General features: G+C 38.3%; 3 protein-coding genes across 7 annotated transcripts; 2 read left to right on the top strand and 1 right to left on the bottom strand.

The window, feature by feature from the left end:
• The first annotated feature begins 2,046 nt into the window (after window positions 1-2,046).
• On the top strand, window positions 2,047-4,248 carry LOC106435742 (protein NETWORKED 4A-like). The gene is made up of 4 exons (XM_048772576.1): window positions 2,047-2,283; window positions 2,436-2,480; window positions 2,561-2,672; window positions 2,760-4,248. Exons 2-4 carry the CDS (start codon window positions 2,466-2,468, stop codon window positions 4,124-4,126), a joined length of 1,494 nt encoding a protein of 497 aa, XP_048628533.1. The 5' UTR covers window positions 2,047-2,283; window positions 2,436-2,465; the 3' UTR covers window positions 4,127-4,248.
• LOC106435756 (malate dehydrogenase [NADP], chloroplastic) lies at window positions 4,217-6,798 on the bottom strand. Its single transcript, XM_048772581.1, has 12 exons — window positions 6,517-6,798; window positions 6,346-6,439; window positions 6,161-6,247; window positions 5,737-6,074; window positions 5,558-5,648; window positions 5,410-5,484; window positions 5,228-5,329; window positions 5,031-5,153; window positions 4,876-4,944; window positions 4,734-4,802; window positions 4,603-4,656; window positions 4,217-4,518 (listed from the first exon to the last, which is right to left on the bottom strand). The coding sequence occupies exons 1-12, from the start codon at window positions 6,690-6,692 to the stop codon at window positions 4,462-4,464; spliced, it is 1,335 nt and encodes a 444-aa protein (XP_048628538.1). The 5' UTR covers window positions 6,693-6,798; the 3' UTR covers window positions 4,217-4,461.
• Window positions 6,799-7,790: 992 nt separating this feature from the next.
• LOC106435707 (probable serine/threonine-protein kinase WNK4) lies at window positions 7,791-10,873 on the top strand. Of its 5 annotated transcripts, none has more exons than XM_013876627.3 (8): window positions 7,791-8,253; window positions 8,401-8,446; window positions 8,618-8,825; window positions 8,906-9,171; window positions 9,251-9,474; window positions 9,551-9,708; window positions 9,791-10,106; window positions 10,185-10,873. In XM_013876627.3, the coding sequence occupies exons 3-8, from the start codon at window positions 8,766-8,768 to the stop codon at window positions 10,751-10,753; spliced, it is 1,593 nt and encodes a 530-aa protein (XP_013732081.2). In that variant the 5' UTR covers window positions 7,791-8,253; window positions 8,401-8,446; window positions 8,618-8,765; the 3' UTR covers window positions 10,754-10,873. The 5 variants fall into 5 exon arrangements, with proteins under 5 accessions (XP_013732081.2, XP_013732086.2, XP_013732075.2 ...); XM_013876632.3 differs by having other exon boundaries at window positions 8,613-8,825; XM_013876621.3 differs by having other exon boundaries at window positions 8,401-8,527.
• Window positions 10,874-11,198: the final 325 nt, after the last annotated feature.

Here is an 11,198-nt window from a genome sequence, read left to right as displayed (position 1 = left end):
CCTGATTTTAGACCCAAAAATATTAGGAAAAAGCAATTTAAAATATTTAATGCCTGCAAAAATGATATCCTGACTGTGTGATGACCTTCAAGAATGTGTTAATGGCAACATAATAATAATAATAGACGTAGAGGAAATAGTCTTGGATGACCATTAATTGTATGAATAGTCGGTTTGATTAGTGGGAGAGTGGTCAAATGACAACTCCTTAATCTTTGACATTAAATTTGATTCAATTCGTTTCGATTCGATCCAAAAAACCCGGATATCCGTAATTTTTCGAAAAAAACAAATATGAAAAATCAATATCTTTTTTTAAAACGAAACAAATCGAAAAAACCAAAAAAAATTTAGAAGCGGATATCCGCTCCGCTGCGACTTTTATACAAATAGATGTATATTTGCAATTAAATATAGAGTCTTCAATGTGTATTTTTACATAACTATTATTTTAACATATAATTTTATTCATAAAATTACTTACAAAATGTATTAAATTAAGAAATAAATATAAAATCTTTATGAAAACTAAAAAAAATCTAAAATTTTGTGTTAAAATTTATGAAACATATAGTTTCGCTAATTTAACCTTTATTTTATATTATGTAAAATATATTTTTTGAAAACATACTTATATACTCCCTCTGTTTTTAAAAGATGCATATTCTAGATTTTTCACATATATTAAGAAAATTCATTAAATATGCATTGTTTTTTGTGAATAACAATTTTTCATAACTTTTAACCAATAGAAATTCAATAAACACCATTAATTTTTTGAAACTTATAATTTTTCATAAAATCATACATTGAAAAGGTAAAAAATGTATCTTTTTGAAACAAATTTTTTTTCCAGAACATACATTTTTATTTTTTAGGAAGTTGATGAGATATCTATAAATATCCGTAAAATTTTGCAAATTTTCATAATTTTTTTAGATATCCGGATCTCCGAAGCAAATCAAATAGAAAGTCAGATATCCGTTGAATAGGAAGCAAATCATAAATATCATTCACTCCGTGCCCATTCCTAATTGCATATTATAAACCTCATATATCTCCACATGGGCACTGTGGAATTGGTTTTTACATATTTAACTAGGTTAAGACCCGCGCCTTGCGCGGGATGAACATTATATATAAAAATTATTTTCTGTATTAAATATTTTTACATATTATGAAATAATAAATATATATTGAATAATTAAAAGTCAGTAACTATTAAATATATAATTAAATTGGTGTGAACATATAAATCAATTTTATTAATCCATTTTTTTTTTAATATTTGATAGGATATGTAATTAAATTTAAATAATACTAACATACATAGTATATTTTAGTATATTTTTAATATTAATGTCTATTAAATGATGATTTCTACTCATATAGTGTTTTTGATCATTTGTATCTTTTATAGCAAAAGATTTAAATTACTAACAACAAAAATTTTATTGTGAGATTAATAGTTTAATAATTTATAATTTTAAACAAATAAGTTGTCAATGTTCGTTCAAAACTTTTACCAAAAAATTGTTCAAAGTAAATTTTGAAACTAAAAGATTTATGTATTTTATATGGTTTATAGTTTAATTTAAAACGATATATATATATATATCAATATTAATAATTAATTAAATTATACTTTTTACTTATATAATTTTGTAATCATTTCAATGTGAAACTTTTAACAGTTTTAGTAATTTATAATCGTTTTTCAAAATTCAAAATATAACATATATAGAAAAATCTAAATTTTTTATTATATGGTTATTGTGGTTGTTTAATTTATTTAATAGTTTAAAATTAAACAAATATGATAGAATATACACTAATTTTTATCAAATCTTTATTATTCAAAATCATTAATTGTCATATATATACTTTAACCACATTAGGCAATTTCGTAGTTTTATTTAAGGAAATAATGAAATACATTAATAATGAATTTATTGTTAGTTTAATAAAAAACTTATTATATAATTAGATGAACCAACATATTTCTCTAATGATTCTAAGAATCATCTTAGTGATGACATGTGGCTACAAAAAGAAGTTGTAATGCTTCTCAAATAATATATAGGGGATAACATAAAGATCACAGAGAGACAAAACCAAACATTTGGCCACGTTGAGATTGCTAAGTACTAGTTCCGCAATATCTGTTGTCTTAAAGGTAACCGTAAGTGTATAAAATCTTTTGATCTCAAAAACTTTTTGCATCTTCCTCTGCTTCCTCCTTGCAACCCTTTTACATCTTCTTCTACTTCTTCTTCTTGTCAGGTTCTCTTATTTTCTTGTCCTTTTCCGTGTATATATATTTCGAATTGTCATGATTCTGACAAAGTCTGACACACCAAATCTGTATTATTTGTCTTCTTTTTTTCTTTTTGTCTTTTTCCATTGTCTCATCATTGTCTCTTGTGTGTTTCCAGCTTTGCATAGGGTCCATCGACTTTGCAACCATGGATTATGATCTGGTATCATCCAAAAACAAAAAGAAAGAAACGTTTTGTCATTTTTATACCAATCCTCATTCTTGATTCTGGGGTTTTGCTAGGTCCGTTCCAAGAAGAGTATCAAACGAGCAGAATCCACCAAATCACATCTATGGTGGTGGGATAGCCATGTAGGCCTCAAAAACTCCAAGTGGCTCGAGAATAATCTCGATGGTGAGTACTAGTCAGTCCATCTCATTGTGTCTTTAGAGTGGTTGGATAGTCTTTTCATAATGAATGTTATTGTGTGGTTGTGATCAGAGATGGACAAGAGCGTGAAACGGATGGCGAAGTTGATAGAAGAAGATGCAGATTCGTTTGCCAAGAAGGCAGAGATGTATTACCAAAAGAGGCCTGAGCTTCTCACCCTCGTCGATGAGTTTCACCGCATGTACCGTTCTCTAGCCGAGCGTTACGAGAACATCACCGGAGAGTTGAGGAAAACCTCTCCGTCAGAGCTTCTTCAGTCACAAGGCTCTGGCTTCTCTGACGTCTCCTCCTCTGACCTCACCACTGAGGTTAATAGACTAGGACGTCCTCCTTCTCGCCGTGCTCCTGGTTTTGACTACTTTCTTGGCTCTGGTGGAGGACTTCCCTCTGATGATTCTGCGTCTGTTACAGACTCTGAACTTGAATCTGATGATTCTTCTGTGATTAATTGTCCTACTGGTTATGTGAGTGTTAGCTCTGACTTTCAGTCTTTGAGCAAAAAGGTCGCTGATCTTGAGATTGAGCTCCGTGAAGCTAAAGAGAGACTCAGAATGAGAGATGCTTGTGAGGACCAAATCTTTATGTTAAAAAGTCAGCTCGCTAGATACTTGCCATCAGAGTTGGATGATGAACATGGTGAAGAGGCAGCAGCAGCTTCAACACAAGACATGGACATTGAAACTTTGTCTGAAGAGCTGAGAGTTACAAGCCTGCGGCTTAGGGAGGCAGAGAAAGAAAACAGCAACATGAGAAAAGAAGTTGAGAAGCTCAAGAGCCTGCAAAGCCTGCTCGACTCGGCGCAGAAAGAAACTGCAGCGTGGAAAAGCAAGTCTAGCGCAGATAGAAGAGAGGTGGTGAAGGTGCTTGATAGAGTCTCCATGTTGAAATCTAGTTTAGCAGGTAGAGATCATGAGATCAGGGATCTAAAGACAGCTTTATCCGACGCAGAAGAGAAGATTTTCCCGGAGAAGGCGCAGGTTAAAGCCGAGATATCAAAGCTCCTGGAGGAAAAAACACGCCGCAATGAGCAGTTCAAGGAGCTGGAAGCTCTTGTGCGTTATCTTGAAGAGGAGATAAGAAGGGTGACCAATGAGAAAACAGAAGAGGAGGAAAGGATGAAGGGAGAAATCGGGATACTGACAATGGAGAAGACAGAGAAAGAGAGATGCATAGAGACATTAACCAAAAGAGTGAGTGAGATAGAGTCAGAGATGAGTCGGCTTGGAGATGAAATGAAACAAAAAGACAGTAGGAGGATAGAGATGGAGAAGGAGCTAGAGGAAGTAGCAGAAGAGAAGAGGGAAGTGATAAGACAACTCTGTTTCTCACTGGACTACTCTAAAGATGAGTGCAAGAGACTACGTGATGCCTTTCCAGGGAACCAACCAATAAGACAATCCTCCATTCTTGCTTCTTGATTCTGATGTATAGCATATATATATGTATACTCTTTGTAACTTTGTTTTGTGTTATCTTAGCTGTTTTGGTTTGTTTTGGCACAAAAAGGATTTTGTTTTTGACATCAGATATGCATTCTCTAGTCTGTGTTCTGAAACTCACATAAGCAGTGGACAAACAAGTGTTTACAGACGCTATTGTATAACATGAGTCCGGTCCATTGCTCAAGTAAACTCACATACATGTATAAATAAAAGTGTGAAGAGTTTCATTCACTTATTCCGACCAATCAACATGTATAGCTAACAACCCAGAAGAGAGTGCTTACTTGGGATGCTCAACGCCTTCACCAAAATCAAACTTCACCAGGAAGCATAGTATCTACCGGACCAAGATCACAGAAGGCAATGCCCTGCAAACATACATCCATGAAGCAACCAAAGGTTAGCTTCTATTTAAAATTGGTTTTATTTGAATAGACAAGACAGATACTTACATCTCCAGTGAGGTGTGCAACACACTTCTTCTCAGCCAACAGTTCCGCTTCAGACTGCAATGTTTTCATGTCTTAACTTCTGGCATTTAGACAAATAACCCACAAAAGACTAATCTCTAAGAAGGTAATACCTTGGCGATCCGGTTGCGTAGGTAGTCATCAATTTCTACATCCTTGACAAGCTCATAATCTCCATCTCCCTAGAAAAAGAAAACACAATTTTGAGAGTTACCACTAGAGAAAAGCTTTTCATGTATTAAGAACAGAACATACCTTTGAACGGCATGGCATGCTGAAGACGAGGTCCTCTGCAATACCATAAGGATTTCCATTTGTGTACACCTAAAAGAATTACATTAACACAACCCTATCAAAGTCTCAACCAAACTATCTTGTTGTTATCTAAATGAGATTAAAAGAAGATGTACCCCAGTGGAAAACCAGTCACCCTCAGGAGTAGGAGTTACAAGAGACTTTATGGCATCAACAATGGAAACAGCTGTAGAAGCAGCAGAAGACCGACCCCATTTCTGAATTAGTAAGCCACCTCTCTGCAAAAACAAACACAATAGTGTTATCTCCCGTTGCATATATCATCACAATATCAGAGGAAACGCCATGTTACCTTCTGCACACTCTCAGTGAATCCCTCTTCTAACCATTTGTGATCTGTGATAACCTCCTTCACCGGCCGGCCATTGATTCTCGCATTCAAGAAGTCTGGCACCTGATTCACCTCTAAAAGTAAGAGAAACATCCCAAAATGTAGAGAAACAACAAATGACACTAGAGCAAGCTAAGACAAACCTGAGTCGTGGAGTGATTCCCCCATATGGTCATGTTAGAGACTTTGTCGTAGAAGACTCCAGCTTTAAGAGCAAGCTGCAAAATGTAATTGTCAATCATATGTAAGTAAGAAATACATATGATCACATGTATGTGTGAGATGTGGTACCTGACACTTGGCTCGGTTCTCGTCCAACCTCGTGAGGGCATGAAAATTCTTTGCAGGAATGTTGGGAGCATTTTTAAGACAAATCAATGCGCTGATCATACAAACCAAAGCATACTTAAAGATGTTGAGCAATGATTAAGATATGAAGAGTGGTGACTTTTAAGGAATGTTAGCTTTACTTGGTGTTGCAAGGATTCCCAACTACAAGGACCTTGACGTTAGGAGAAGCAACTGCGTTAAGAGCTTTCCCTTGCTCAGCAAATATCTGTCCATTGATATCCAACAAAGCAGCACGTTCCATTCCAGGCCCTCGAGGCTTTGCACCAATCAGAAGAGCCCAGTCCACATCTTGAAACACTTCATACGGATCCGTTCCTATATCAACCTCTCTCAACAAAGGGAACAAGGAATCCTCCAGCTCCATTGCAACGCCTTCGAGGGCTTGGATTGATCTCTCTGATCCAAGTAGTTTCAAAGCAATGGGTTGGTCTGGTCCAAACACTGAACCTGAAGCAAGCTACACCAGGAAAAACCAAGTTGGCATAAAGATAAAGATCAAATGGTTGTTAAGTAAAGTAATCGTATCTAAAGGAAGAGACTTACTTTGAAGAGAAGATGGTTTGAAATCATGCCTGCAGCACCTGAAACTGCGATATTGATCATCTTCTTCCATGATTTCGTCTCCTCTTCCTGTAAACACACACGTTTTGGTAACTCAAAATCAAAGAACAAACAGTTTTAAAGGTTGAAACTTTACAACTGAAACAGAGAGAGTGAGTAAAGATTACAGCTTTAAGGTCATAGGTGAGGCAGAACACTCCATAACACTCTTTCTTCGTTTTCACCGACCCATTTTCTTGAACCGCGACAGGTGCTTGGTTACTTTCATCATAGATTCAAAACAAGCATACGATCAGATAAAGGTTGAAACTTTATTTGAAGAGTGTAAAGAGACTTACTTCTGAGAAACAGAGCAAGAGATTTTGGAGATGGAAGTTGTGTGGAGAGGTGGAGGAAGAAGATGAAGATGGCGAAACTGGTTTGAGAGATGCAGCTTGGAGGAGAGGCGAAGCTGAGACGAAGAGGGGAGGAAAGGCGACGTCGTTTTGGGGGTTGAAAGGTCTGACATGGCCATTATCGCACAGACACAAACTGTGAAAGTGAGAACTGTTACGGAACTACGGAGAGACAGAGAGAGAGAGAGAGAGCGCGCCAAGACAGAGAGGATTAGAGAATCTGTGGATAAGGCTCAGGTAACGACACTTGTCAATTATCTGCCAATCCACATTGACTATCTAACTTTGACTTTAAGCCCATGTTAAGGCCCATTAAAAATATCAGGTGAGTTACGATACAACCGGATTTTAACAAAGGGCTGTTCGTTTGGTTGCCGCAGGTACCGGCGGCAGCGGCAGCGTCAACATTCTGTGTCAACTCTTGTTCGTTTCGTTGACGCAGGAACCGGCGGCAGCGGCAGCGTCTGAACGCTGCGTCCTGCGGCTGACGCCGATAAAACCTGCGGTCGCGATATGATATGCGGCAGCGTCAACGGCAGCGTCAGCGTCTGCGAAACGAACAACAACTGTCCTCATTGACGCTGCCGCCGCCGCTGACGCCGAAACCTGCGGCAACCAAACGAACAGGGCTCAAGTAGATCAGAACCGGATTCAAAACAATTCGGTTCTTTGGATATAATCGAACCGATCTAAACTGGAACTGTACCAAATAGAGCGTGATCCATAATTCTATATTAAACCGCTAATCGGAGCTATTCGTCTTCTCCGGCGAAATTGCAAAATTTCATCGGCGGGAATCTAGCGAAAGGGTTAACTCCCAAGTAGTGCCCATTGCTCTTTAAGAAAACTTCTCCAGGCGAATGGCTGAGACCAACGTCGAGAGCTATAGAGAAGATCCAAATGCTGATGATGTAAAGCACGAGGCGTTTGGAGAGTGACATCAGAAGAAGTGGAAGCTCTGAGGGAAGGAGTTAAAACAGTATTCAACACTCTTTGCCAAGTCCCGTACGTGCTCTACTATCAATTGCTCAATACCTTAATATGTTAGTAGCATTTGCATTTTGCTGTTGTGAAAATATATAAAGAATTGCAAAACCCTGCAGGGTGAGCACGTCCTTTTCTAACAACACTCATCAGTTACCTGAATTAATTAATGTGTTAAGTGTGAGTGATATAAAAGGTTGTTGGGGGGAACTTAGTTCGGTAGAGGTAGTTTCTTTTTAAGGATAAATGGGTTTTGAATTTGATGTGGGGTTCTTACCTGCGTGACATATCAACTGTGGAGAAGATGGTGGAGAAAGGTTCTTCACATGTTGTGCGGTGAATGGTAGTCAGTGTCAAACTTATACGGCTTTTCTTGTTTAGGATTATATTCCAACCTTATCTTCATTTTTTTTATACCATTTTCTCTTTCTCTCTCTCCTTCCTTTTCTACGTGTCAAGTAACATCTAGTTGACAACAAAACAGTAGTCAAATATGCAATTATGCATAACGTATCCATTTAGATCTATGATTGCCCGTTAGCATTAGGACCCTCCTTAGACACAAAGCTAAGATCATGAACATATGTGTATTGGTTACTGCATATTTGTTATGTGTTGCTAGTATATTACAGAACCATGAACTCCTTGAGAGCTAAAGGAAGTCGCCACCAACAACAAAAAAGCAAATTTTCAATGGTGATGTCACTATCTCTTCTATTCTCTTCTATTCTCGCCATGTTCCCCACTTCTGTTCTGACTTTTCCTCTGTTTTGTCGTTTTTTTTTTGTTATTTTGGATTCTTCTGTCCACCAATCTAATAGTTGGTTTGGTTGAATCGTGCAGTTTCCCGAAGCAACAAAACTCTTTCCTCCCCAGTCTTACATTTCCAGTAAGTTACAGTTTCTCAAGTCTTATCCTCTTTGCTATTATGTTTGTGATGTGGTTTGAGTGTCTTTGACTGGCAACTAAGGTTTGTCAAAGTTTTGAATATGTATATTTTACAATTTGGGTCAATAAATAATTAAAGATAATGATTTTCTGAAAAAACAAAAAAGTTCAGGCCAAAGACTGTTCAACATATATTATCTGCTGACGCTTCTTGATGAAGTACAAGTAGAAGAAGAAGTACGTAGGAAGAGTTTTGGCCGCCAGAGTTATCTCGTCCTCTCAAAAATATTCCTGGGATCATAAATCTATCTTTGTCAACCATGAACACGCATCAAGTTCCAGAGTATGTTGAAACCGATCCCACTGGACGCTACGGACGTGTAAGTAGGGAGGACAAGAGTCTATGTTCACGAACTAAACCACTTTGTAACACTTTGTTTTTTTAAATATGTTGGAACAGTTTGAAGAAGTTCTTGGAAGGGGAGCGATGAAGACAGTGTACAAAGCAATCGACGAGATGCTGGGAATAGAAGTAGCGTGGAGCCAGGTGCAGCTAAAAGAGGTTCTCCGTTCCTCTGTTGATATACAGAGGCTATACTCCGAGGTTCATCTTCTCAGCACTCTAAACCACAAATCTATCATTCGTTTCTACACTTCCTGGATCGATGTTCGTTCACACACACTCAACTTCATCACCGAGTTGTTCACTTCTGGGACCCTCCGACAGTAATCCTCTCACACCTTTTCTTCTAAAACGATTACTTAAAACTTTTCTTTGTATGAACATGTCCTTTTTCTTGTGTAGATACAAAAACAAGTACTTTCGGATAGATATTCGAGCAATCAAGTCCTGGGCTCGGCAGATCTTGGAAGGGCTTGTTTATCTCCACGGCCACGACCCTCCTGTGATACATAGAGACCTTAAGTGTGATAACATCTTTGTTAATGGACATCTTGGACAAGTCAAAATAGGCGATCTTGGTCTTGCAAGAATGCTCCGGGACTGCCACGCTGCCACTAGTGTCATCGGTATGTAGCAAAAATTGTTTGTTCTCACTTGTTCAGATTGTTTGCTCTAGACAACTTTGTGCTTCTCTTTGCGTAGGCACTCCCGAGTTCATGGCTCCAGAACTATACGAGGAGAACTATAATGAACTCATTGACGTGTATTCCTTTGGTATGTGCTTTTTGGAGATGATCACCTCTGAGTTCCCGTATAGTGAGTGCAAAAATCCAGCGCAGATTTACAAGAAAGTTGTTGCGGTATGTCTTTCGATCTGTGAGCATATGTGGATGAAGCTATCAGTTGAACCAGGGATAAGCCTTGTATTGTTTTGCTTTCCAGGGAAAGCTACCAGGAGCCTTTTACAGAGTTGGAGACATAGAGGCGCAGAGGTTCATTGGGAAATGCCTCGTGCCTGCCTCAAAGAGAGTGTCAGCAAGAGAGCTATTGCAAGATCCATTTCTATCGTCTGACGAGTCCTGGATGGTGTACGCGAGAGGTGCTGTGAATCTGAAGCCTTTCTTGAACGAGAATGAAATGGACAGACTGAAGTTGGAGGATGATGAGTTAGGAGGAAGGAGCCGTATGACCATCACTGGGAAGCTGAACGCTGAAGATAATACAATCTTTCTCAACGTACTAATCGCAGATGAAAATGGTAAAAGGAACATAGTTGATTAAGCTGATCATATCTTGTTATGGTTAGGTCACATAACTGTTTCCTTTTTCTTTTCAGGTAAGGCAAAGAGGGTTTCTTTTCCCTTTGACATCATGAATGATACTTCTATTGATGTTGCCAAGGAGATGGTAAAAGAACTCGAGATCACAGATTGGGAGCCAGTCCAGATTGCTAAAATGATTGATGGAGAGATCTCTTCTTTGGTGCCTGGTTGGAGGTACGAGGAGGAAGATGCTCATGATGAGGCGAATTCTCAGAGTTCTTCCAATTCAGGATCATATTCCAACGTCAACTACATATCTGTTGATGAGCACAGCTCTCAACCTGATGCTAAGACCAGAACTCGCAACATGACGAGGTTCTGTCCTGAAGAAAGATCCCATCTACATTCAGGACACGACAACGTATGTGCAGCTTCCAGTTCGAGTAACTGGAGATTGACATCAGACAACCGCGCGCTTACAAGGAACCGCTCACTTGTAGACGTGCAGAGGAAGTTACTGCAGCGGTCGCTGGTGGAAGAGGCTAGGAAGAGAAGGTTATTCAAAACTGTTGGAGACGTAGAAAATGTTGGGTTTCAGTCTCCTTATGCTGTTTCCAGAAAGCCAAGGAGCTCAAGGCGCTAAGCTTCTTTTGAACATACTGTAGATTTTCTGTTCATGTAATATCGTGTAATGTGAAGATACTGTAGATTTGAAGATACGGCTTATGTTTCCATATAATAACAAAGGGGTTTATTTACTTCAGACCATCAGTTTCTTCGGTCTTGGTTGGAAAGTCTGCCTTGTTGGTTTGCCAGGCCACGGCTTCGTCTTTGTAAAAGATGAAGTTAAGTAAGGTTGGGAAGATCTTGCGAGTATCTCTGCATCTGGCTATTATTTTAACTTATAGTGCTGATTTTCTGTGCTCACTTTTGTTTCTTACTAAGCAGGTCAGTGATCCCAATGTGTGTTGAACATTAATCAATGCAGGTAAAGGAGTATGCTTCAACAAGAAGTAGTCTTAAACGGGTATGTTTACTTGTTGACACCAAATGGGGTATGAAGCCAAGAGACCAGGAACTTAGTAATC

The sequence above is a fragment of the Brassica napus genome, chromosome A3, assembly GCF_020379485.1.
Source record: "Brassica napus cultivar Da-Ae chromosome A3, Da-Ae, whole genome shotgun sequence".
In the NCBI taxonomy this organism is placed as follows: Eukaryota; Viridiplantae; Streptophyta; class Magnoliopsida; order Brassicales; family Brassicaceae; genus Brassica; species Brassica napus.
Note: the sequence above shows the minus strand (reverse complement) of the source record. Positions and strands in the feature narration are given on the sequence as shown.

Coding starts and splice junctions, on each gene's coding strand:
- LOC106435707 (XM_013876627.3), top strand. CDS start 8,766: ATGAACACGCATCAAGTTCCAGAGTATGTTGAAACCGATCCCACTGGA. Junction 8,826..8,905: donor CCACTGGACGCTACGGACGT/GTAAGTAGGGAG, acceptor ATGTTGGAACAG/TTTGAAGAAGTTCTTGGAAG. Junction 9,709..9,790: donor TTTACAAGAAAGTTGTTGCG/GTATGTCTTTCG, acceptor TTTGCTTTCCAG/GGAAAGCTACCAGGAGCCTT.
- LOC106435742 (XM_048772576.1), top strand. Junction 2,673..2,759: donor GCTCGAGAATAATCTCGATG/GTGAGTACTAGT, acceptor GGTTGTGATCAG/AGATGGACAAGAGCGTGAAA.
- LOC106435756 (XM_048772581.1), bottom strand. CDS start 6,692: ATGGCCATGTCAGACCTTTCAACCCCCAAAACGACGTCGCCTTTCCTC. Junction 6,440..6,516: donor TCTTGCTCTGTTTCTCAGAA/GTAAGTCTCTTT, acceptor CTATGATGAAAG/TAACCAAGCACCTGTCGCGG. Junction 5,485..5,557: donor AGAACCGAGCCAAGTGTCAG/GTACCACATCTC, acceptor TACATTTTGCAG/CTTGCTCTTAAAGCTGGAGT.